At 44.6% G+C, this 27,800-nt stretch overlaps 1 protein-coding gene across 1 annotated transcript; it reads right to left on the reverse strand.

Annotated features, from left to right (window-relative positions):
- Positions 1-407: 407 nt before the first annotated feature.
- On the reverse strand, positions 408-26,995 carry CUNH17orf67 (chromosome unknown C17orf67 homolog). The gene is made up of 4 exons (XM_012460470.2): positions 24,639-26,995; positions 23,723-23,823; positions 3,739-3,875; positions 408-866 (listed from the first exon to the last, which is right to left on the reverse strand). The coding sequence occupies exons 1-3, from the start codon at positions 24,691-24,693 to the stop codon at positions 3,759-3,761; spliced, it is 273 nt and encodes a 90-aa protein (XP_012315893.1). The 5' UTR covers positions 24,694-26,995; the 3' UTR covers positions 408-866; positions 3,739-3,758.
- Between the last annotated feature and the right edge of the window lie 805 nt (positions 26,996-27,800).

A 27,800-nucleotide genomic window follows, 5' to 3' on the forward strand; every position in this document is an offset into this window, starting at 1 on the left:
GAAAAGTAAGCTTTCTGATGCTAGATTTGCAAAGATGAACAAGGGGAAAAAATCTCTGCTTCACTTCTTATGGAGAAAGGAAGAGGCTGGTGGCAGTGGCTCATACCTGTAATCCCAGCACTTTGGGAGGCCAAGGTGGGTAGATCACCTGAGGTCAGGAGTTCAAGACCAGCCTGGCCAACATGGTGAAATGCTATTTCTACTAAAAATACAAACATTAGTCAGACACAGTGGTGCACATTTGTAATCCCAGCTACTCAGGACGCTGAGGCTGGAGAATCACTTGAACCTGCAAGGCGGAGGTTGCAGTGAGCCAAGATCATGCCACTGCACTCCAGCCTGGGTGACAGAATGAGACTCCATTTCAAAAAAACAAAAAAAAGAGTGAAAGGAAGAGACCACTAAAATTAAATTTAATACCAATGTTTATTAGGGCAGAAAAGAAGAAGAAAAAAATAGATGACAAAACAACTCAGCAACCCCAAGTGGTATGCTTCACTACTCTGAATAAGGCTTCCACAAATTCTTTAGGGCAGGCAGCCTGCCCCAACTCCTGGTCTGGGGGTTCCAGCTCCATCAGCTCCATCAGCTCCATCAGCTCCAGGTAAGATTCTGGTTCTTCCCACTCTTACAAACTGATGGGAAGACCTTTGGGAAGTGTCTATGCTTTCAGCTATTGGTTTTAGTGATTTATGCAGGTTAGCAAAATGAAGCAGTATATATATTTGCCATTTCCAAGACAACCTTTGACATGCCCACAGTTCATGAGGTCTGAAGACAACCATTTCCACAATTTAAAAACAAATGAAAGAAGCAGCCTTGTCTTGTTTCAACATTATCCGGGTTGTTGCCTATTAAAATGCTTGCTGAAAAAGAACAAGAAAATAACATTAGAATGATTATAATGATGGTGGTGATGATGGTGGTGGCAGTGATGGTAATGATGGTGATGGTGGTAGTAATAGTGATAGTGATGATGGTGGTGGTGGTGATACTGATGAAGGTTATGATGCTGGTGGTGATGACAATGACAGTGGTGGTGGTAGTGGTGGTGGCGATGATGATAGTGATGATTATGATGATGGCGGTGGTGATAGTGGTGATGGTAATGGCGATGATGGTGGTGATGGTGGTGATGGTGATGATGGTGGTGATGGTGGTGGTGATGGTGGTGATGGTGGTAGTGATGGTGATGGTGGTAGTGATGGTGATGATGGTGGTGATGGTGGTAGTGGTGATGGTAGTTGGTGAGGTGGTGATGATGGTGATGATGGTGAGAGTGGTGGTGATGGTGATGGTGGTGGTAGTGACGGTGATGATGGTGGTGATATTGGTGGTGATGGTGGTAGTCATGGTGATGGTGATGGTGGTAGTCATGGTGATGGTGGTGATGGTGGTGGTGGTGGTGGTGATGGTGGCGGTGGTGGTGATGGTGATGGTGATGGTGATGGTAGTGGTGGTGGTGGTGGTGATGGTGATGATGGTGGTGGTGGTGATGGTGGTGATGGTGATGGTGGTAGTGGTGGTGATGGTGATAGTGATGGTGATGGTGATAGTGATGGTGATGGTGGTGGTGATGGTAGTAATGGTGAGGTGGTAGTGATGGTGATGATAGTGGCGGTGTTGATGGTGATGATGGTTGTGATGGTGGTGGTCGTGGTGGTAGTGATGGTGGTAGTGATGGTGATGATGGTGGTGGTGACTGTTATGATGGTGATGAAGAACAAGAAGTGGAGGGAAGGAGGAGACTAGGAAGAGGATGAGTAGACCAAGGAAGAACAAACATGATCCAGCTATCATTTTCTGAGCACTTCCTATGTGTGCCAGGGCAACACTAACTATTTTCCAGGCATTGACTTTTTTCATCCTAGAACCATAAGGAAGGAACCATTACTATCCTCATTTTACAGATGATTGTGACATCTTTTTCTAAGGTTCAATTAGGCATTTTTTTCTAAGGTTATTCAGCCAGTGACTGGAGGACTCATTATCTGAAAGCTGTCTGACTCCCAATTCCAAGTTGACACATTTCTCCAACCACTGCTTCCTTGTCTTTATGTAAGTGGGAGCTTCCTGGAGTGAGGCCTCTGTGGAACCCCATGTTTGCAGGAGCTAAGCACCCAGCCTCACCAGCAGCACATGTCCTACAAAGAATCAGAGGCCTCAGTCACACCTTGGAGGATACTACTGTGGGGCTGAACCCAGAAATCTCTCCTTTAACCTCAACTGCACAACAGTAATAAGTGCTTTTATTTTTGGAGTCACTTACTATGCACCAGGCTCCCTAGACATCATTATTATACCAACTTGCAGAGGCAGAAACAAAGACTCAGAGAAGTTAGGCAACTCGCCCAAGGCCACAGAGCTGGAACTCAGAAAGTCAAACAGCTCTGGCCAGTTCCAGAGCCTGAGCATCTAATTGCTCCACAGTCCTGTTTTCTGGAAGAAGCCAAGCAAGGGCTTGTCTTGCTTGACAAAGGCCCTTGGTGCAGGGGATGCCAGTAGCCTGGGAGTTGGAAGCCAGGCCCAGGCACATCAGAACCCTGACCTAGAATGAGCTTCAGAAGCCGGAAGAATTAGAAGAGGGATGTCAGCCCACTCCTACCCCTCAAAAACAAAACTTCCATTCCACTGCCAGCAGATGATTCTCTCACTATCTGTGAAAGCGCCCTCAGAGTGAGTCTATGCCCACATACACACAGGACTGAGCAACAAAGTCCATATAAAGCATGCATATTTACAGTGGTCAGAAGCCTGACATACCAACCACTGCTTAGTATGAGTTAGTGGCTTAATCATGCTCAGTTAGCTCCTCTTTAAAATGGGGTTAAAGTGCATGCCCTGCAATGACACCAGGGTGTTAAGAGGATCATATGAGGTCATTTATGTTATATTATAAAGAGTGATTAATAAGAGTGTCCCTGTGTCCATTCACCGTAGCACAAAATAAACAACAACAAAGGTATAAGATTTCTCCTAACCACAAAATTAAACTATCTGATTATATCTTGTCCTGTTTGGTCCATAAAACTTACAGCAGAGAAAGGAAATTCACTGGGCTTACCTTCTGAAGGAATTTTGCTACCTTATCTAACAGGATTTGGAAAGGCAGGAAGACGATAAGGACAGATAGGGAGAAGCAAACAGCCTCATCGAGGCACAGAGGTGCAGAGCCAGTGGCATGCGGGGTGTCGGGGGAACGCTGGGCAGTCCCTTGCTGGTGGGCTGAAAACGAAAGTCAGGGGGAAGGGAAAGACAAAGTATGGATTGGGCAGATTGCCAGCCTTGAAGGCTGCAGGAAGGCAGTGGGGAACAGGAGCGAGATCTGGGAAAGAAGTTGTTGATCCTGATGACAGCAGTGATGATTGTGGTAAATGTCACAAGTTGACTCCATGCATGCTGAGCCCACTGAAGAGACCCAAGCCTCAACAAAACACACCTCTCCAGATTTGGGTTTAGAGAGGGCTTTTCTGGGTGGCAAATAGGGTCACGTCCCTCCCCATTTGGGATCACTTGGAGACTCAGAAGAGGTTGGGATCCTCTGTGTGTCCCCCAGCTCCCCTCTATGTCTCTTGGCTCCCCTCTATGTCTCCTGCCTTAATCTTGCCACCCCTACTCCAGACCCATAACCAGCTAACCAGCTGGTCCTCCTGAGGCATGGTCCGGAAAGTCTCCCAGCCCATGCCATGCTATCCCCCACTACCCCTCAGACAGAAGGGCTGGGAGAAGGGGACATACCGAGGCTGGTCCCAAGCCCCTTACACAGGATGAACCCTGTTCCTGTCACAATGGGGTTTGCAGTGAGGGTTCAGCCAGTGCTCCAGGAACTGCTCCTCAGCGCGGTGCTCCAGGGCGAGCAGGTGATGCATGTACTCCTGTCAAAACAAACCACACTGAAGAAGGCTTCATCCACAGTGACAGCTGAGGGGTCAGCGTGCATGGTGTGGCTCTAGCTCCCTAGACAGGGCAAGATGGGAGGACAGGCAGGGAGGAGAAATCGACAGCCACACCCGTGCCTCTGTGTAGGGAAGACCAGTCAGACTGATTCATCCAGTGGGCAAAATAAAGAAGTCTGACAATACTAAGTGCTGAGCAGGTGGGTCTCCATGGAAACACGGAACAGCCACTTCAAAAAACAACAGATTGCCTGCAATCTAGAAATTTCACTCCTACTTTATACCCTAGAGCTGTGGACCTCAAACTTTATCAGGTATCAGAGTCACCTGGACGGCTTATTACAACACAGATTGCTGGGCCTACCCCACAGTTTCTGACTCAGTGGGTCTTGGGTGGAATTTGAGAAGTTGCATTTCTAACAAGTTCCTAGCTAATAGTTATATTGCTAGTTGCTCTGAGAACAAGAGAAACTCTTATATCAGGAGAGATGTATAAAAATGTTAATAGCAGCAATAAATTTGTCATAGCAAAACACCGGAAGCATGCCAAATAGCCACTGACAGGAGAATGGATCAATAAATTATGGAAGGGTCATGCCATGGAATATTATACAGCAGAGAACATTAATTAATTATACTGTAGCTGCATACAATAACATAGGTGGGTCTTAGAAACAGCATATTGAGGCCAGGCACGGTGGCTCATGCCTGTAATCCCAGCACTTTGGGAGGCCAAGGCAGGCGGATCACCTGAGGTCAGGAGTTCAGACCAGCCTGACCAACATGGAGAAACCCCATCTCTACTAAAAATACAAAAATTAGCTGGGCATGGTGGCACATGCCTGTAATCCCAGCTACTCTGGAGGCTGAGGCAGGAGAATTGCTTGAACCTGGGAGGTAGGGGGAGCGGTGAGCCAAGATTGCGCCTGCACTCCAGTCTGGGCAACAAGAGCGAAACTCCATCTCAACAAAAAAAAAGAAAAGAAAAGAAAGAAATAGCATGCTGAGTGAAAAGTTCAAGAAACTACATTTACAGTATGACACTATTTTTATGAAATTCAAATACGCATAACTAAATCCTCTAATATATTACTTAAGGCTATATGCATTTGTGATAAAAATCATCTTTTTTAAAAGACAAGGGATAAGAATAAGAAAGCTAGGGTTGCTATGCTAATATCAAACAAAAAGACTTTAAAACATAAAGATGTTGCTAGAAATAGAGAAGCATTTTGTAAAAACAGTCTGGCAGTTCCTTACAACATTAAACATAGAGTTACTATTTGTACTCCAGGCTAGCAACTGTACTTGTAGGTATATACCCAAGAGAAATAAAGATGGATGTCCACACAAAAACTTGTACACAAGTGTTCACAGCAGCATCGTTTATCACAGCCAAAAACCAGAAGCAACCCAAATGTCCACCAATAAATGAATGGATAAATAAAATGTGCTACTTCTATAGAATAGAATGTTATTATTTGGCAATTAAAATGAAGCACCAATCTATGCTACAGCATGGATGAACCTTGAGAACATTGTGCTAAGTGACAGAAGCCAGTCACAAAAGACCTCACAATGTATGATTCTGTTCATATGAAAGGTGACCGGCCCTACACATTGATGTGTCCACAACAGAAAGCAGCTCCTGGCCCTGACCAGCCCTGCCCCTCACTGTGGCCAGCATCTCTACCTACTCAGGAACCCACTCTAGAACATAAACTGTCATTGCCTCCCTCACCCTCAAATTCAACGTAAGACTGAGCATCGGGACGTTGAGTCTATCTCCTGAATAATTCTCAGATGCCCTCCCTTGTCTCTGCCACTTTCCTACGTCAGGTCTTCATCACTGTCCACCAAGGCTGCTGCAGACTCCTCACCTCTCTGTCTGTCCCACCCCTCTGTGTTGCATTCCTCCCACCCATACCTCCTCCCTCCCCTATCCATGCTCCACCCTGACAGAGTGACCTAGAAGGGTCCAAGGGCCCACCAGGGCCACCTTCCTCTCTGGAGCCTTCACCAGTGCTGTCTGCTTGCAAGGAGGCAGGAGGCAGCACCTGCCTGTACCCATAGGTTTTGTCTGTGGCTCTGGATAATGTACTTGCAAGCCAGCAGATGAGTGCAACTTTGGGTAGGATTCCCCACCTTCCCCCACTCCTCACAACAGCAGGCATGGCCCTGCCCTCACACCTTGGTCCACAATGGTCAATGACAGCCTTTGTTAATCTCTGTGCTTCTCAAGAACACAATTTCTCCCTGAAATGGTTGCCTGAAGAGACTTTAATGAAGGGATCATTCACAGCCATGTGAGGTGGGTTAAGGGAACTATCCAAGAATATTCTAGTACCCACGGACTAGCAATAGAGGGAAGCCATGACCATGCCTAAGTTTGCAGGGCCAAGGGTGGAGAGTCCTCAGAGGAGCCATTAGGCCTGGGGCCAGCGGGGTGGGGCTGCTGTGGTCTTGGGGGCACAGCACAGCCTTTGCAAGGCAAGGAGGGAACAGGGAACAAACAGCCCATCCTCTCCCTCCTCTGCCCCTCAATCTCCTGCAGGGCCCAATCAGAAGCCAGCCGGCCAGGGAACCAGGGGATGAGGTCTACAGTCAGTCTCTTTGAGCACAGAGTTGGGTACAGCAGGATGGAGGATGGACTGGGGTCAGGGCAGAGAAAACTCACGTCCATACCAGGATGATGAGGAGTGGCAGGAGTGCTACCATCAGAGAAGGGAGCAGACAGCACAAATAACAGAGGGCCATGATAGGGCCTCTCTGCAACCTGCAGCTCATCAGCCTCTGAACACACCCATCCTGTGCATGAAGTTTTTGTCTTTTCATCTGCTCTCTCTCTCAGTGTGCTCATGCTCTGCCCTTTATCAACAGGAATGTCACTTCCAGCCTATAGGGCTGGCCTTCTCCTCCCAATGTGCCTGGGTCTTCCACAAAGCCAGTTCAGGCTGTGAATTTTCTGTATATGGGTTACTCATGGCATTATGCCCCATAAGTGATGCACAAAACAGAAAAATGACAAATCAACAGGGCATTTCTTAAATAAAAGAATGAAATGTGGTTTCTCTTATCTTAGTTAGTTATAAGGCCTCTTCCTTCCCTCCCCATCTTCTGGTGAAATCTCTGGCCTACAGGCACTGCCTATCATACTGAAGGTGGTTCATGATATCTCTGTTCATGGCACCACATCACTAGTTAAGCAAGAAGCTTCGGTGTGCTCCTCTTCCTTGCCCTCCCACCATCCAAGCAGCCTAACTCTTGTGGATGCTTCTGAATCCCTTTTACCCTGCTCCACTGCCTCTGCCCAACTCAGGCCCCAGCCCAGGCCCCAACCCAGGGGTTAGACCCCTGCCACAACTTCTGCAGGCTCTTACTACTCCTTGTCTTACCTTCGTCCTCTCATGGAGTTTTTTATTGTTTTGTTTTGTTTTCTTAATAGGCTTCACTTTTTAGAGCAGTTTTAGGTTCACAGCAAAATTGAGCAGAAATATAAAGTTTCCATATATCCCCTGTCTTCACACAGGCACAGCCTCCCCCACTGCCAACATCCCCCACCACCAGCATGGGATAGTTGTTACAGGTGACAAACCTGAGTTGACATATCATCACCAGTCCATAGTTGACATTAGGGTTCACTCTTGGTATTACACAAAAGCGTGACAGTTGGGCACGGTGGCTCACATCTGTAATCCTAGCACTTTGGGAAGCTGAGGTGGGCAGATCGCTCAAGCTCTGGAGTTTGAAACTAGTCTGGGCAACATGGTGAAACCCTGTCTCCACCAAAAATACAAAAAAAAAAAAAAAAAAATTAGCCAGGTATGGTGGTGCATGCCTGTAGTCCCAGCTACTCAGAAGGCTGAGGTGGGAGGATCTCTTGAGCCCAAGAGGTAGAGGTTGCAGTGAGCTGAGATTGCACCATGGCACTCCAGGCTGGGTGACAGTGCAAGACTCTGCCTCAAAAAAAATAAAAATAAAAGCATGGCACCAACATCTGCTTCTGATGAGGGCCTCAGGAAGCTTCCACTCATGGCAGAAGACGAAGGGGAGCCAATATATGCAGATCACATGACGAGACAGGAGGCAAGAAAGAGAGGAGGCATCAGGCTCTTTGCAACAATCTGTTCTTATTTGAACTAAGAGCAAAAACTCCCTCATTACCCCCATTCATGAAGGATCCACCTCCATGACTCAAATACCTTCCACAAGGCTCCTCCTCCAACACTGGGGATTAAACTTCAACAGAGACTCGGTGGGGCCAAACAAACCACATACAAATCCTAGCACTACCGTTGCCATATCACATGGAACAATTACGCTGCCCTAAAAGTCCTCTTTGCTCTGCCTGTTCATCTACCAAACCCCTGGCAATCACTGATCTTTATAATGTCTCTATAGTTTTGCCTTTCCCAGAATGTCATGTAGCTGGAATCATAGAATATGTAATCGAATTTTCAGATTGGCTTCTTTTCTTTAGTAATACATGTAAGTTTAACACCATGTCTTTCCGTGGCTTGATAGCTCATTTTGTTTCAGAGTTGAATAATATTCCATTGCCTGGATGTACCATCGTTCATTTATTCATTCACCAGGACATCTTGGTTGCTTCCAAGTTGGAGCAATCATGAATAAAACTGCTATAAACATATGTGTGCAGGTTCTGTGTGGACGTTAAGTTTTCAGCTCCTTTGGGTAAATACCAGGGAGTGTGATTATTGAATCATATGTTAAGAGTAGGTCTGGTTTTGCAAGAAACTGCCCAACTGTCTTCCAAAGTAGCTGCACTATTTTGCATTTCCACCAGCATGAATAAGAGTTCTGTCACTTCACATCCTCACCAGCATTTGGTGTGATCCCTGTTCTGGATTCTGGCCATTCTAATAGGTGTGTTGTGGCATCTTATGGCCGTTTTAAGTTGCATTTCCCTAATGATATATGACATTTCACATGCTTACTTGCCATCTGTATATCATCTTCAGTAGATGTCTGTTCAAGTCTTTTGTCAGAATGGGTTTTTTAAATATACAAAACAAAAATAGCTTTACTGGTTTTTATTTTTATCACAACAATGATACATATTGCTCTCTTAAAGTCATGTGAAAAAACAAAGTTATAAAGAAGAGACTGAAAAATCCCTCTTGGTTTTTCTGTATCCTGTTCCAAAGTGATATCTTTTTTTAATTTACCCATGTTGCTTCCTCACTTAAAATGCCTGCATGGCTCCCACTGGGCTCAGGAGAAAGTTCTGATTCCTTAACGTGGCTACGGGTTTTTTATAACCCAGCTACACCCATCTTGAAGATGGTGAGAGCCTCTTCTCTCACCATCAACACACATGAGCTTTGTTCTCTATCTTTCCCTGAATGAGTCATGCTTGCTGTTTCTAAGGCTTCCAAAACACCTGTTGTTCGCTCTGCCTAGAACACCTCTATACCTTCTCATTTTCCCATCTCACTCTTACCTGACTTTTCAGGCCTCAGTTTAGATGTTACTTTCTCTAGGAAGCTGTCTCAGATTCCCTGTGACCCCACTTCTCTAGACCCCCAAAGCTCCATAGACTTCTCCCAGCATAGCCCTCCCTGGTCATTCTGTGTGGCAGTGAGCTCTCCCAGAGAGTGGGAACTTTATTGGCCTGCCACTTTACTGTTTAGTGGAGGTGACAGGTGGGTTGGCTCACATACTGGTATCAAAATTTGATGTTCCAGCTGGGTGTGATGGTACACACCTGTAGTCCTTGCTACTCAGGAGGCTAAGGCAAGAGGATTATCTAAGCCCAGGAGTTTGAGGCTTTAGTGAGCTGTGATTGTGCCACTGCACTCCAGCCCAGGCAACAGAGAGAGGCTTAAACAAAACTCAAAAACAAAAAAGTTGGTGTTCTTTTATGTTCCCTCCAAAAGAGAATGGATAGAGATAAGAACGATGTTTAACTTGGATGGTGTGTGCTGTTGATATTGCCCTGAAGGAAATTTTGGTGCTGTAATTAATAGGATATGAACCATTGCAAAGTATGCATAGAACAGGTCCATACCATACAAACAGATTTAGGTGACCCAAAACAGCAGAAGCAGCATTTCACCTTAGGAAAGAGTAGACATACTCAGTCATATTTGTGATGTAATTAAATTGTTTTGGGTATGTATCAATATCATAAAAACTCTAACTCATGGAAACCTTCCTATGATATTAAGAAGGCTTTAACAAATGGTCCACTTTAGAACTATAAGTTTTTAAGTTTCTAGAACATCATCTAGGAACTCTGCATCCTATATCAAATGTAGCCATTTAAAAAGGAAAAAAAAAAAGATTGTGCAAAGGAAGGAATTATGAAGTGTCCAACTTTTCTGATTTTTTTTCTTTCCCCCAGGACCCATGCAGTTCGGATTTGTTTTGGTTATGGTTGTTGTTTTCATTTAACTCATCAAAATACACTCAGTGTTCTGGCAGGGAGTCTCTGGGTCAGCTGGGGTGGAGGGCAGATGGTGAGAGGGCTCCTTGTGGGACCCAACAATGATTCCCTGGCTGCTTTCTGAACATGTTTGTGGATTTGGGGCTGAGTTCCTTCCCTATCCAGGGAGTCTTTGGCCAGAAGAATAGTAATTGGGAGGAACAGGAAGGCTGTGTACAGTCTTGTAAATAAGGAACAAGTCCCCAGCACATACCTTTACTCGTTCAACTATTCTGTGGAAGCAGCGCACTGAAGGAACCCCTGCTGCCTGCTTCTTGCCGGTCTGTTTGCCAGACAGGGAGGAGTAGAGGCTAAGAGGTCTGAGTCTCCTTCACACCTGGACCCTGTCATTATTGCTTTACTTCTCCAGCCAATTTGTTCATCTGCAAGATGGGGATTGCACTAGCACTTGCTTCCTTAAGTTAGTTACCTTGCTTCCTTGGGTTAGAGATTAAATGAAATGACACGAAAAAAGTTTTGTACCAAATAAGTAGCCTGCATTTGCCCCTCCAAATCCATTCTTTCTCCCTTTTCACCTGGCCGTGGGACCCAGATGAATTGTCACCATAGACTCCCTTGGCCTGTGGCTTCTGCTTGAGTTTCACCAGTAGGAAGTGCCAGAAGGGATTAGAGGGTAGGCGGAGGGAGATGCCATGGTATTCAATCCTAGTTCCTCCCCTAGGAGTCACAGCCACACCAAGAATAAATACAATCACAAAAGAAATCATTTAAGCTTGGATGTCATTTTTTAAAGAATTTCCACAGTTCACCCCAGCAATTGTCTTTTTCCCTCTCCTGAAAGCCACAGCTCCTAGGAAGCTGTCCTCTCCAGCCCCAGGAACCATCTGCCTTCCTTATCCCTTCATGTCTAGAGGTTGTTAACCCTGATCCTTTATCATTTCATATTGGTTTACCTTAATCCTGCCCATACCTTTGTAAAAAGTGCCTTTATTAAACTCTCTTCAGGTACCCGGTCTCCTGCTGGAACCCCACTGCTGCAGGGGCTTGGCACACCATTTCTGGCATATAGTAGGAATGCAATAAATGCTAGTTGTTAATTTTTACTATTAGATAAGAAAGACCTGAGTACACATCAAAGTTGTGGAGAAGAGCATCTTTCCCAGGAACTGGTACACAAGAAATTTTCCGTAAACACTTGTCAAAGAAAAGACTAGAGCATCATTCCTCAAAGGGTGGTCTGTGTTCCCTCAGGGGCCCATGAGGTCAAAACTGTTTTTAAAATAATACTCAGACATTATTTGTCTTCTTGCTGTATTGGCATTTTCACTGATGTGCCAAGGCAGCAGTAGGTAAAACGACTGGCACCTTAGCAGGAAACCAGGCAGCGGTACCCAATTCTATTAGCGGTCATCGCATCCTTCTCCACCACACACTCACGGCTACAAAAATAAAAATACAACATTCTTAAAATGCCAGTTTCCCTGAAGAATGCCCTGGTGAAACAGTAAAGAGCAACCCAAAAGGGCGTACGCAGGCAGCACTTTTGCTGCATGACAAAGTGCAATGGTTTTCACAAGGAAAAGCATGTGTGCAATTGCTGGTGCTGAACTAGCTGTTTTATGTCCATGTTGGGCAGACATCTTGAAAATGAACAAAGTAAGCCTGTCACCGCAAGGAAAACAATTGACAGTATGTATTAAATCAAGTTTCCCAGAGGAAAGTGGATTTTGGAAAACTTGCATCTGCTACAGGAGGCTGGCAGCTTCCCAATACTTAAAGACTTTTATGATGAGATCATTGGTGATATTAATGAATGTCACTACTGATACATAGCGTCTTTTATAATTATATGCTCATTTGCATCCTTACTCATTTAATCCCTGTCCCTCTCAGCCAAATATCCAACCAGTTATTTTTTTTATGGTAGTGACCAAAGTATATCTGGTCTATGACTTAGTGCTTGGCACACAGTAGGACCACAGTAAAGCTCACTGGAAAAATGTATAAAGGAGCCAATGAATAAATGACGTAACTTTTCTTTCCCCATAACCTTATTAAATCCTCCTTGGAAGTTTTCTTGACATCTGTGTTGATCTGCTCATTATAACAGCCTAGGCCAAATGTACATTAAAAGCATCAAAAAGTAATGTATACTTCACACTCCTAAATACCAACTGAAATCATCATTGAAGAAAAACAACAAAAACAGACACACACCGAGAACAAGAAAGAAACCAGCACTGGTTTCCATGACATTTCACTATTTATTTAAAATGTTAGGAAAATGAATATGCCACAAAGGCCTAAAAAGCAATCATTAGTCAAAGATGAAAAGGCAAATAGCAAATCTGCTGAAAACCACAAATTCAACAATTGCATTGGCTGAGTTAGAAATGACCTAACATTAATGATAATCTCAAATGTTCCTGGACCAAGGAAGAAGGGGTATATGGAAAATAAGCTTTAATTTCTTCAGATTCCTTTCTCCAAGGTGGCGGCAGGGGGGATTAAAGCAAAACAAAAACCAGTATCTATGTTCCATTTCGAATGCCAACTGTAATGATTTAAGTAAATTGTTTCTCAGTAATTAGAGTCGAAATTGAAAGTAGTCCTTTACTATGGCACTGAAGTGGTATGATAACGAGCTTAAATACCCACCAGAACTTGACCTATGCTCAGAATCATAAAGTGGACTGTTATTCTATCAAGGCAGGATCCTTTTCCAAGAAGGCAAAATCCTTCCTGTGACATTTTTGCAGAATTAAATATCCATCAGCTTTTGGAAAAATTATTTTGCTCATTAGTATGAGCAAGGTAATCCCGCAGGTAGAATGGTGGCTCAGAACTTAACTGCAAGGGGACACTGAAGGCTCAGTCCTAAAGGAAGGCAGATCAGGGCTGCAGGCAATTTACACCTCAGTCACTCTAAACTGGTATTTGAGGTAATGGGGAACAAAAGGGTAATGGAGTTACCACATACGTTTGTCAAGCAGCTACACATGAAAGTATATTTTACAAAGACTATTCAAAATAAAGCTAATACTATTTACACTTGCCCAATAAGAACATTCCTTAAAGGATCACAGGCCAAAATGGAACGCTTCCTAGGAAAGCGTATTCCCAGGTTTCACAAGCGTTTACAAATATAATCAGGAAAGAAATAATTTAAGCTTGAATGTCATCTTTTTTAAAGAATTTCCACGGTTCACCCAAGCAACTGGCAAACAATCCCTTCTCTAAAATTTGAGTAGATTAAGAGAAATTTAATGAGTTTAAGTGAGAAGATAGAAAAGATTTCTTTGGAATAATCTCCATGTTCTATAGCAGAGCTATATCCCACAAAATTTCTACCCTGGGGAGAAGCAAAGGAGGGAATGGAAAAAGTAACAATCATTTAGTAAATGCCAATACTGTACTGTGCTTGATGGTGGGGACCCAGAAGTAAAACAAATAGTCCATCTCCTCAAGTAATTTAGAACAGTCTAGTAGAGGGACATAAAAGAGTCAAAAATAGCAACCCTGTGCTGCAAGCACTACACTAGGGGGATGTTCTGATTCACTGGAGGGAGGCGTCAGGAAGGACATCATTTAAGGTGAGTTTCTGTGGATGAATAAGAGTTAACCAGGTAAACAAGAGCAGAAGATACAACTACAAAAGTAGGTGCCATGGGAGAAGAACTTGCAACACACCATCATCCCACATTCATTGCTTCTACTCATGGAGTTTCAATGCCAATGAAGGGCACTAAGTTGCCTATACAGAACCCTACATGTCATTTTTTATCCCCACTCCTCCCTCCCTGCACCCACTCCTCCTGCCCCAGCAACAGCCCACTGGTCTCCAATTCAAGGTACCATAATCATGTTCCCATCACATTTTTACCTTAAAAGCTCTACTAGAATACTCTCTCAGTGGCATTGAATATTAAATATGACATGAATTGTTAAAAGTCTTTTGGAAAGCAATTCAATAATATATACTAAAAGCTTTAAAAATATTCTGATTCTTAGACCTAGTAATTCATTTTCTGGGAATATACCCATAGAAAATAACTTAAAATATTAAACATACTTTATGCACAAAAATGTTCAAAGTGTTGTTTACAGCAGAAAAATATCAGAAATGATCCAACTATCTACCAAAAGAGGATAATTCAGTAACATTATGGTTACAAATAGCTTATAATAATATGAGGAAATGTGTATGTTAATATTAAGAAAAAACAGGATAGAAAACTGTAGATACATTTTTTAATATACATGAAGACTAAAAAGAAATACATTTTTTAAATGCCTGTCTTTGGGGAGGAGTAGGACTACAGCTGATTTTCTTTTCTTCTTCTGACTCTTTCTTGGTTTCCAATTTTGCAATAGTACATGTGAAAGTTTTAAATATTTTTTAAGTCAGGGGCGGTGGCTCACGCCTGTAATCCCAACACATTGGGAGGCAGAGACGGGTGGACCTGAAGTCAGGAGTTCAAGACCAGCCTGACCAACATGGAGAAGCCCCTCTCTACTAAAAGTACAAAATTAGCTAGGCATGGTGACGCTGCCTGTAATTCAAGCTACTCAGGAGGCTGAGGCAGGAGAATCGCTTGAACCCAGGAGGCAGAGGTTGTGGTAAGCCAAAATTGCGCCAATGTACTCCAGCCTGGGCAACAAGAGTGAAACTTTGTCTCAAAAAATACATATATTTTTTAATTATACAAGTAATTACTCTTGTATACAATTCAAACATCAAACACTACCTTTAATCCTAGTCTCCTAAATGAAATGATACAGTTAAAAGTCAACTGATTACCTCTCCAGACCTTCTTCTAGAAATTTACATGCATATCAATGTACCTATGTAATACTGTATATAGTGTTTTGGGCGTGAATACTAGGAAGGCAGAGTTTTACTCTGTCACCCAAGTTGGAGTGCAGCAATCATAGCTCACTTCAGCCTTGAACTCCTGGGCTCAATCGATCCTCTCACCTCAGCCTCTCCTGCATAGCTGGAACTGCAGGTACATGCCACCACACCTGGCCAGGACTGTGAATTTTATTCAGAGTAAGACAAGAAGTCATTGGCAGGTTTTGAGCAGGGGAGGGTCAGGATCTTGTTTACACTTTAAGAAATGACTCTGACTGCTCCATTGAGAGCAAGAGAGGAAACAGGGAGACCATTACGAGATTATTGCTTAGTCCACTCTACAGATGATTGTGGTGGAGGTGATGGTGGAGGGTGAGAAGTAGTCAGGTTCTGAATTTGGAGGTGGTCCCCTTAGCCCAATGTGGTAGGCTAAGGCAGGAGCTGTTAGGAGGGTAAAACAGGGAATTTTGTTTGGGGCTGTCAGATCTGAGATGCCTGTTAAGTATTCCAATACAAACAGTGGAATGGAGTGGACAGTCATGTAAATGACCGGGGAAAGGTCAGGCTGGAGACAGAAGTGTGCAGCATAAGCAGAGAGGTGAGATTTGAAGCCACATGGAGGGCAGACCCCTGGGACCCTCTGACATTTAAACAACTGTCAGAGGCCAAGAATCCAGTAAAGGAAACCTGGCAGCAGGAGCCACCAGTGGAATGAGAAGCCTAAGCAAGGTGTGCTGGGAAAGTGGAAACCAAGTGAGCAGAGTGCCCAGGAGGAAGAGAGATCAATTGTGTCAAAACTAATGGCTGGGAGCGGTGGCTCACACCTGTAATCCCAGCACTTCGGGAGGCCAAGACGGGCGGACCACGAGGTCAAGAGATTGAGACCATCCTGGCCAACATGGTGAAACCTTGTCTCTACTAAAAATATAAAAATTAGCCAAGCATGGTGGTAGTCGCCTGTAATCCCAGCTACTTAGGAGGCTGAGGCAGGAGAATTGCTTGAACCCGGGAGGCGGGGGTTGCAGTGAGCTGAGATCGTGCCACTGCACTCCAGCCTGGGCAACAGAGTGAGACTCTGTCTCAACAAAAACAAACAAACCAAAAAACTAACATGTACTGGTTTCCAGTCCCAGGACACCAGGAGCAGAGACGACCACCTTTGCAGTTCTCCAGGACAGCACTTCTTGACTCGAATGTGAAAAGGGATCACCTGGGGGTTGGGGAAGCACAGATTTGCCTTCAGGAAGTGTGGAGAGGTGCCTGGGTCTGCATGTCTGATAGGATCCCAGGTGAGGCCCATGCAGCCCACCTGGGGATCATATTTTGAACAGCAAGGGTTTAGACCATAGTCCTGAAAATCAACATAAGCACATTCATGACTGAGGAAACCTTCAAGGGAACCACAGAATATTTTTCCACCTTCTTCCCTCTAAACACAAACCTAGCCCTTCATTTAGCACAGCCTGATCGTCATTAATTTCCCCCAAGCAGATGTTTTTTCCTCCATCAGGATCTTGAGCCTTCATTATACCCATGAGCTCTCTACCATGACTGGGCCACTTTGTCTAAAGTAGAAAGTCAAGAGGATCACTTGAGCCCAGGAGGTGGAGACTGCTTTGAGCCATGATCGCTCCACTGCACTCCAGCCTGGGCAACACAGTGAGACCCTGTCTCAAAAACAAATAAATAAAAAGTAGAAAGTCAATTCATTTGAAACCTACATGCCTCCAGAAGGGATGTCTCCAAGCAAATTAGTTCCAGCCCTCAGAGAGTGTTCACCCCAGTCCTATGAAGTCTAAAACCCTACTCTCCAAAATCTCTGAAAATGTGGGGTCAAGTTTATTCTGAATTAGTCTTATAACCAATTTCTCTACCCCTGCAACTTCCACATTGTAGCAATTCCCTTGCTCTCTTGTCAGCCCCCTTCACCCCATACAACACACCCCTGCCATCCACCATTCCCTCAAGGAACTACTAACACCAAGTTTCTGTGTGTGGCAGACTTGTCCTAAGGTTTAGGGGTAGCAGAGGGTAATAACAGCACAGAACAGAATGTAACTTTAAACTCAAGGTCGAGAGTTACCATAAAACAAATGTATCAGCTATTCTTGTTGCTGGGAATTTCAGTGGTTTGCCCTCCTTGGGTTCTACCTTCCCACCTTCCTTTCCAAACACTACCTCCATATGCTACCTCCTTACACTGCCTCCATACACTCAAAATCCCTCCTGCTCTCTTACCCAGAGCCATCTGTCTCCCTCTGATCTTCCTCTCCAATCCCTCTAGGCCTTGCCTTCCTCCATCTAGAGGCCCCGCAAGGCGTCCGTGCTCCTCTGGGTTGAATACTGGCCTCCCTACAGTACAGAGTCACCCAGCAATCTTCTCAAAAGCACTTTGTCCTGCCCACCACCAAGTCAGAAAAGAACAGTTTGTTGCAGTGAATCAGCAGGATATATGTGAAACAGTCTAGCCCCTTGTATGTACGGACACAGCTTGTCTCAACCTGTCTCCAAAAAGCCTACAATTCCACAGAAGCCAACCTCTGCCAATATTTAAGCCAAGTGCTAAGTTTATAAACATGGCTCAGTAGATCTTCATGGGGAGAGACCTCTACAAATCTTCATACTTGTTTTCATTCTGAATTCTTAATACCTCCCCTAAAGCACCATTTGTTTACCCTCATCGATGGCCTCTTCCATCTCTGAAAGTGTTTTCTTTTGCACAGTCCCTTAGCAGGGAGAAGCAAAATAAAATAACCCGAGCAGTCATCTCTCGGTAATTTAGAGTGTGGAGGGGTGTGTGTGCGGGCATGTGGCTCAGTTCTCAAGGGCACATGCATTCTCCAACAATCACTAACTCTACTCATTTGCCCAAGTCCACCTGTTTGTCTCCTGGATACCATGGCAAGAAGGTGCAATAGCGGGCCCAAAAAGTCACTTCCAATTTCCCACCTATGACAGCATCTAAAGGCAAGCATTTAAGAGGCTGTGTCCTGAACCTCTAAAGGGCCCCTGGAAACCAGATCTAATCATATTATTCCCCTGCTTGAAACCCCTGCACAGCTCCCTACTGTGTACAGAAATCCAGCTCTGCTGCGGCATCCAAGGACCTTCCAACCAGCCTCACAACAACCTGCCGATGCCATCTGCCATCACTCCACATAGCCCAGGTCCTCAAGTCAGGGTCAAAGCAGAAGAGGGGGCTGGAACCTAGACCTTCTGAAAAAAATACTCAGTAAGACCTTTTCAAAACACACACAGACTCTCACACATACACCCTCACACACACCCCTCACACACACACCACACACACACACCCTCACACACACACCCATACATACCTTCACACACACACCCATACATACCCTCACACACACCCCTCACACACACCCTACATACACACCCTCACACACCCTCACACACACCCCACATACACACCCTCACACACCCTCACACACACCCCACATACACACCCTCACACACCCCACATACCTGCATATACATCCTCACCCGACCACACACCCCTCAAACACACCCTCACAAACACACCCCCTCATATACAGACCCCCACACACACACACAACCTCATACATACACGCCTCACACACAGACTGCTCACACCCTCACAGACCCTCACACACACCCTCACACACCCCACATACACACCCTCACACACACGCCCATACATACCCTCACACACACCCTCACACACCCCTCACACACCCTCACACACCCCACATACACACCCTCACACACCCACACATGCCTCACACACACCCTCACACACTCCTCACATACCCCTCACACATACCCTCACACATACTCCTCACACATACCCCTCACACACTCCTTACGCACTCCTCACACACACACAGTCCTCACACACACACCCTCACCCTCACATACTCCTCACACACCTCTCATACATGCCCCTAACACCCACACACACACTCCTTGCAGACCCCTCACACACACCCCTCACACACCCCTAACACTCCTCACACACCCTCACACTCCCTCACCTCACACTTCTTGCACACACCCCTCACATACATACATCCTCACACACATGCATTCCTCACCCACACCCCTCATACATCCTCACACACACCTTCACATAGTCCTCACACACATACCCCTCATACAATTCTCACATTTGAATACACACACCCCTCACACACATTCACACACACACACACACAATATTGGCAGCCAAATTCACAGTATGGTGCATCCATCCCACCCTATTCCTGCACAAAGGGACATCTGCCCGCAGCTGTTCTTGGCCTACACTCAGAAACAGGGAGAGTGAGGAGGTCTTGACAAAAGGCAAAGAGCCAGAAGGGCTGGCTCCCAGGAGGCAAAGGCCTTGGCCTCTGAACTCCCTCATTCCCAGGCTGTGAAGATGTGGCCCGTAGGCAGCTCTCATGCTAGCCTCTGACCTCCCCTGGCCAGGGGTCCAGCCTCATCGGCTCATTACCGCCCAAGGACAAACCTGAGGCCACTGTCTCTTATGCTCCAACTGGGAGTACAGTGCCAGGATCATTTTGACAGTCACAGTTAAATGCAGTAAATTACCTCTTTTTACATGCCAGTAACTGGCATTAATAATTTTGCTTTCAGTAAATCCATAAAAGAAAAAGTCAATAAGGAGACCCAAGAGGCATGAATGGGTCAAATAGTCAGTCGAGGATATGTAGTACTCCCGGCAGCGGGGTTGGCATGATGAGGAAGCCTGTGGTTTCTAGGGACACCCCTCCAGGGGCTTCACAATAAATTGCCTGACTCCGCCCAGGTTGGTATCCTGCTGCCTCTGGATCTTCTGCCACATTGCAGACTGGCACCAGGAAACCTGTGTCAGCCCCAAGGTTCTATCCAGAGACCTAAAATATGAGAGCTGGAATGTCTAGGCCAGATTCCAACTAAACTCTGCATTTTACAAATGAAAAAACTAGGCTTCCAAAAGAGGAAGTGACTTACCCAAAGTCCACAACTAGTTAGTGGCAGGCTATGGACTGGAATTGCACTGGGTGGAATATTCCTCCCACCTCATCCCTGCCTCCTGCACTGCATGACAACTCCTAGTCATCCTTCAAGACACAGCTGGACAGGCACCTCCTCTGGAAAGCCTTCCCAGCCTCCTCCTTCCTTCCAGTTAGAGCTCAAGACTCTCTCCTTGCAGAGCCACAGTCTGTTGTACCAGACAACCTCAAGAGTGAGCCCAAATGAGGCTGGAGCACTCTGGCTCCACCTCCACACAATGGGCACCTCGAATGAAGGAGGAATGTCTGGCTTATCTTTCATCCTCAGTGCCTGGTGCTTAGTAGGGCACAGTGAGTGTAAAATTTAATTAAGTGCACATCTTAATCAGCACCCACCACTTGACACTCTCACTCTCTCTGTCTAAACAACTAAGATACTTACTCTCCATACCACTCAGTTCAACATTTAACAGCTTTCCAAACGCTTTTGTGTTCCCAACTAGACCACAGGAGCTGGTACGTATGTGGCTGATTTCTCAGATGGCCTAGCCCAGTGGTCCTCAGCCTCAGCTGCAGGTTGGTATCACTGGGGCTTCAGCTCCATCCCCCATATCTAGGTCCCACCCCAGGCCACCCCTCTGGGAGTGGGACCCAAGCATCAGAATTTAAATTCCCCAGGTGGTTCCAGAATGTAACCAAAGTTAAGAAACACATTCCTAGAAAAATATGATAGCAGACACTATATGTTGATTCAGCCAATTTTGCGTGTGTTCAAGTGATTGCAATTATGGAGAGACACAGAGAGAGACACACATAATGTAACAGGGAGTAAACAAGAAAAAGCTTACTTGGCAGTGTGGAAACCGGGTTCCTCTCCTTTGGCACTACTAAAATTTTGGGTCAGATAATTGCGGGCTGTGGAGGCTGACCTGGGCCCTGGGTAGGATGTTTAGCAGCATCCCTGGCCTCTACCCACTGGGGGCCAAAGGCAACACCCCACATAGGTGTAGCAACCAAAAATGCCTTCAGATATTGTCCGATGTCCCTGGGGATGAGGAGGCATATTCACCCCTGGATGAGAACTACTGGTGTAGACTAGTCACCCAATAATCGACTGCGTGTTTGTTTCACATTTCAACTGTAAAACATACAACCACTTTTCCAAACTGGACTGAGTGACCGAGGATTCTGGATGATGGATCAAGTGTCTCAGGGAGGGATATGGAGGACGGGATGGTGGCTCAGCAATAGGTTCTGAGACAAGAAGGAGTTACAGGGAAACTAATCAGGTAGGTTCAAGCCAGTTAAGAGAAGCAGGTGGTGGTCAAGCCTATAAAAGATGAGCAAAACAAACCAGAAAAAGCCAGATATTCAGTAAAATTGCAAAGTTGGAAGCAAGCAGAGGGCTGTCAAGGATTAAGGGAGGTGATGACCACAAGTGGGAAAAGGCAAACAGAGGAGCTTTCAGAAGCTTCTGAGCAGGGGAAGGACCACACAAAGCAGGGTTTTAGGGCCAGAGTCTAGCCTGGCATGTACGCTGGCATATGGACATGGTGCAGGAAGGGTGGGCGGTAGAGAGCTGGGCTGCAACAGTTCAAACCCACCTGTTCACCCACACCTACAGTGCCTCTGTCAGGATGAAGCCTGTTATTCCACAGTCAGAGTTTAAAGAGGCAGGCACAGATGCTGGCACAGAAAGTGTCAGGGGCAGATGTAGGAGTCATCAGAGCTGCCTCTCGAGTACCTCGAGAAGGAGCCACTGTTTGGGGGACCCTTTGATCAGCTCCCCCAACCCCTGCAGCGGGACTCCCTGAGGAAGAACTGCAGAATGGCTGCTCCAGACATCATGCCAAAAGTACAGGGGAGCAGCCAGAGCCCCCCCACCACAAGATCCCTCACTGCAGGCATCCTCCTCCCCATCACAGCTGTACATACGATGCCCCTCCTTCACCTACCAACCTCTCCTAAGCCTCCCCTCTTGCTCTGCCACCCCCACTCTCTTGGCTTCTTTATCTCTCTGCATTCCTTCTTAGCCCTTTCAGGCTTCCTCTTCCCCTGCCCACCTTTAATCCCAGATTTTAATCACGGGCCTCTTCTCTTCTAATTGTCCCAAACTCTCTAACACCCAGATCTGTACTCCCCAACCTGAAAAATCCTTCAGTTGTTCTCTACTAGACACAAGATAAAATCCAAGGTATTCAAACCAGCCTCAATCTTGCCCTGCCCACCTCCCAGTCCCCTCCAACCTTGCACTTAAATATTTTGAGCTACCTCTTATTCTACAGAAAAAAAAAAAAAAATTAAAAGCCACATCTATCCTTAACAGCCTGAAGTCATTTGTTCTTAAATCATACTGCATAGCAGCCATTTGCTTACTTCTGTCTCTACCACAGATTCTAAGCAGAAACCTACAGCCCCAGCAGCTAGCAGGTACCTGGTACTTAACACTCAGAGGAGTACTTAACCATTTGCTGAGCACTTTCTAAGTGCTTTCCTAAGAAGTACTTTGTTTTATCATCATAAAATAGTTATTTTACATTATTATTTATAATAATATTATAGTAATATCAGCAATAGTATTTATTATTCCCATTTTATAGATGAGAGTACTGAACTGCAGAAATGTGAGGGAACATCCCTAAGGTTACCCAGTTACCCATTAGGAAACAGGGAGATTCAAACCCAGTCTGACCCCAACGTCAGCACTCTTCGTCACTGTGCAATACCATATCTTAGTAAGGGCCTTTCAAATGAAGTAATCAAATTATCCATGTGATTTTGCAGTGAATGAAGGTACATGCTACTGTAGCTCCTTCTGGGCCTCAACACGGAGATACAGGGAAGAGAGGATAAGCATCGCACCCAGATGAAGGGGCCAGGATGGGAGACCAGCCTGACAGACATTCTAACTTTGCCGGGTCACCGCTACTTCCCTTCACTGGGTGGGGCTAAAATGCCACCAAAGTCAGTATCATTTTAGCAACAGGAGGAACCAAGCCAGGCCTAAACTGGGTCCGGGGCCAGCATGGCAGTGTCTAGTAACATCCACTCAGAGAGGGAGCCTGGTTCAGAAAGACTAGGCAGGTGGATACCATGACCCCACAGGGCAGAAGTAAGGCCAGAGACCACAATCAGAGGGATGAGATTGGAGCAGAACCTCTCAGGCAGCTGGGGCAGACATTCTCCCTGCCTGGACAGACCATCATTGACCAAGGATGCTGGTCTAGCCTGCCGCAGGGCCCAAGGGAAGAGGTAGGAGATGGGGTTAGCATTGGCTAAAGGGAACAAGCTCCCGGCAGGCAGGACAGGGGTGACACTCAGCAGCCCTCTCCAGATTCTGGAACTCCCACCGTCAGCCTCATTATTTCTATTTTAAATTACCCTGTTCACAACAGGTGAGTCGGGCTGGCACCTCCAGAGGAGAAAATGCATAGGTAAAAGATTGAGACTGCATGTATCTTATACCTGAAACTCTAACTGAACCCCCAACTAGCAGCCCACACTGGAACCAACACCTAGCTTCATAATGAATGGCATTCACATGATCACATTTTCTTTAAAACTGCCAGAGCCAAGCACTCACCCGCATTGGCTCGTCAGGGAATCCGGGTTTGCTTGGTCTATCCTGTCGCCGAGATCTTAGGAGCTGTTTGGCCTGCTTCTCCGTCAAAATCGGGGAGGTCTCTGGAAAATTCAGGAAGGTGCCTTAAGGACACTTAGGCTCAGGAGTTCATGAGCTATTTCCACAGTCCAAGGCAAAAGATTTGCAAGTTCAATTTTGGTTAAAACATGAAAGTTCTTTCCCAGGGACCTGTCCCAAAGGATGCAGCATTCCAGAGGGCTCAGAAAGGAATTTTGAATTGTTTCTAAAATGATTAACTCAAAGCAAAAGCTGCACAACCTAAACATATTTACTGATTGCAATGGTCCATCTCTTTAAAAGTGGGTATTAATTTAATGGATATGTTTTTTTCAAACATATTTTTTTCAGTTCTCTGGTCTGTGTCTCTTAGGTTTGCTTTCATGGAAGTCTTTTTTTTTCAATCCTCAGTACGCTAAATCACGTTTAAAGTTGTTACTGAAAGATGCCCAGTGATAATAAGATTATGTTAAACCTGATCATCACACTCCCTCAAAGGAGATGGCATAAAATTACATTGCTTTGATAATTACTTGCAAATTTTGAAAGATACTGTCATAATAAAAATATATCAAATTTTGGTGATCTCATATAAACTCTAAAATAAGCTACAGAAGCTGAAGATTTATCAGCATTTTTGAGAATTAGTGCTCAAATACATTTAAAGATTTTTTTAAGAAAATATAGCATATCTTTAATGATAATTCTGGAAGCCTGCTCTTATGGGGAAAAAAAAAGCATTGAAATAGCTATATATTATACACTACATATTATTTAAAATTAAAAAAATTAAGTATCAAACAGACTATTATTTATCATGTCAGCATAGAAATAGGCTGTTTTTGGAGTCAATGCCCACCTGAGAAGACAGTCAGTAAGGTAAGAGCCAGCACGAGCACAGGCAATGTCTTCATCCTGCTTTGCTTCCTCTCTGCTTCTTGCTAAGTGAATCCTCCCAGACTGAGTCAGCCTACTTGAAGGAAGCCACCCCAGGCCCTATGCTTGTTTATGCTTTGACTAACAGGACTTACAGTATGATGCTGAATGTATCTGACTCTGAGCATTTTAGTAATGACCACTGAAATATTTTCCTCCAAATTCCTGTAAATTTTTATCCGGAGGAAGGAAATCATTCCTCTGTAATATGACTTTCAGAGCTTGAATCTGAAAACACAACATGTGATACTCACTTCATTTAAACAGACAGATAATATGCACCAGACAGAAGTTTGTATTTCTCTGGAGCTTCTGTTTATGCTCCTGTTTCATTGAGAATTCATGATCTATTACACGTTTGTGTCTTTTACGACATTTTTCCAAAGCCCATTCACCAGTCTAATTTGATCTTCCCAATAATTCAGAGGTAGGCAGGGAAATTAACAAGTGGCATGATGAGTGGGAAAAAACAATTTTCAGCTGACTTTGGAGACAGAAAAACTGAGTTCAAATCCTCACTTCAACTGTTTCTAGCAATGTAACCTTAAGTAATTGGCATACCCTTTCTGAAATTCAGTTTCCTCCTCTGTCAAAAGGAGGTAAGAGCAACTACCTTGTGGGGTATGATAAAGGATGAGGAGAAAGCTATGACCTTCATGACAGCTAGTACTACTCATAATCTATTTCCATTTTACAAATAAGGAAAGTGAGATTCAGAGATGTGAAGTCAAGATCAAGTTCACACACTATGTCTGCCAAGATAAAGCCTAAGTCTTCTGTCTTCAAACCTAGAACATGTGCTCTTCCCAGTAAGCCCCATAACCTCAGGGACAACTCCTCATCTTTTACAGGGCCTCATGCAACATACTGTCATAAGACTGGAACCAGCCATGTTCCTAACTCGAGAGTATTTTTATAAAGACAATAAAAGGCTAAGAAGTCAAAGTCATTTCAAATTCAAATCATCTATAAATACCACATGAAGAAAGTTTCTTGTTTTGGTTTGGTTTGGTTTTGAGATAGGGGTCTCACTCTGTCACCCAGGCTGGAGTGCAGAGGTTCAATGCAGCCTCTAACTCCCAACCTCAAGCAATCCTCCCACCTCAGCCTCCTGAGTAGCTGGGACTACAGGCATGTAGTCACGACACTCATGTAACTTTTTTATTTTTTTATTTTGTAGAGACAGGATCTCACTAGGTTGACCAGATTGGTTTCGAACTCCTGGGCTCTAGTGATCCTCCTGCCTCAGCCTCCCAATGAGCTGGGATTATAGGCATGAGACACTACACTCAGCCTAAGAAATTATTAAGTTTGATTAAAATATGTCTGGAAGGCATGTGACATTTATTTGGATAAAATTCTCTATTCAGAGAGATGATCTGATGTTTCTGTAGCCACTTTGCCAGCTCAAAAGAAAACAATACCCTATGTGTATTTCTCCAAATTTATGCTAATGTGTAACTGATATTAAACCTGAATGTGCTGCCCACACAGTTGGCATAAAGCTATTTTGAGCAGATTTTAAACAAGGAAAAAAATCATGCAATGTTAGCAAAGTTGCCTCACATGTTAATTTTTTTTTTTTTTTTTGAGATAGAGTGTCATTCTGTTGCCCAGGCAGAAGTGCAAAGGTGCAATCACAGCTCACCATAGCCTCAACCTCCTGAGCTCAAGATCTCCCATCTCAGATGCCTGCGTAGCTGGGACTACAGGTATGCACTTCCATGCCCAGCTGATTTTTTTCTTTTTTGTAGGGATAGCGGCTCACTATCTTGGCCAGGCTGTTCTCAAACTCCCAGGCTTAAGTGATCCTCCTGCTTCGAGTGCTTCAAGTGCTGGGATTACAGGCAAGAAAGAGCCACTGCACCTGGCCCATTTGCTTAAAATTTGATATTTTGTTTCATGCACTCTCTTGCTATTAACATCCTTGTTTTCACATAATCTTCAATAACTAAGAAACTTTAGAAGCATTTTGTTTTGTTTTTGAGACAGGGTCTCCCTCTGTCACCTAGGCTAGAGTACAGTGACACAATCTTGGCTCACTACAGCTCTACCTCCCAGGCTCAAGTGATCTTCCTACCTCAGCCTCCTTAGTAGCTGGGACTACAGGCATGTGCCACCATGCCCAGCTAATTTTTGTATTTTTTTGTAGAAATGGGTTTTGCCACGTTGCCCAGGCTGGTCTCTTGAGCTCAAGCGATTCTCCTACCTTGGCCTCCCAAAGTGTTTGGATTACAGGCATGAGCCAACACATGCAGCTAGTAGCATTATTTAAAAAAAAAAAAAATTGTTACTTTAAACATCTTGAGTTTTGTATGTGTATATTCAAATTTTCCACTCCTTTTAGTCTTTGTGGTTGGATAGAAGACTATTTTGTTTTTATTACATCAAATAAATATCTTCTGTGGACCAGGGGAAAAAAATCTATACTTAGCTATAAATTTCTAATGTATTCAATGTAAATTTACTATAAATTTTGTGGCCAGGCATAGTGGCTCACACCTGTAATCTTAACACTTTGGAATTCCAAGGCCAGAGGATCACTTCAGCCCAAGAGTTCAAGCTTGCAGTGAGCTATGATCATGCCACTAGCCGCAAGTCTGGACAGCAGAACAAGACCCTGTCTCCAAAAAAGAGTATTTTTTTAAATTTGGCAACTTTTGTCTGTATCAGCATTGTCCAATAAAAACATAATGGGAGCCACAGCTGCAAACAACATATGTAATTTAAGTTTTTTCAGTAGCCAGTTTTTAAAGTAAAAAAGTTAAATATTTTAATATATTTTAACATGAAATATCCAAAATATTAATTAAAATAACCAAGGTTATTATTTTAACACATAATATAAACTAGTTATCAATGAAAGATGTTATATCCTTTTTTTGTACTAAGCCTCCCAAGACCTGGTGTAGATTTTCCGCTTACACATTTCAGGTGCTCAGAAGCCACATGTGGCTAGTGCTACCATGTTAGACAACATGGGTCTAGATCCTTCCGTCTCTATTGACACCACCCAATTCTAGGCCACTGCTCTCCTCACCCAGCTTCTGGCACCAGGCTCCCAAATGAGATTCTAGTTTCCCTC

Source organism: Aotus nancymaae, unplaced genomic scaffold (genome assembly GCF_030222135.1).
Source record: "Aotus nancymaae isolate 86718 unplaced genomic scaffold, 86718_ANA_hifiasm-v0.15.2.pri h1tg000072l, whole genome shotgun sequence".
Taxonomy (NCBI): Eukaryota; Metazoa; Chordata; class Mammalia; order Primates; family Aotidae; genus Aotus; species Aotus nancymaae.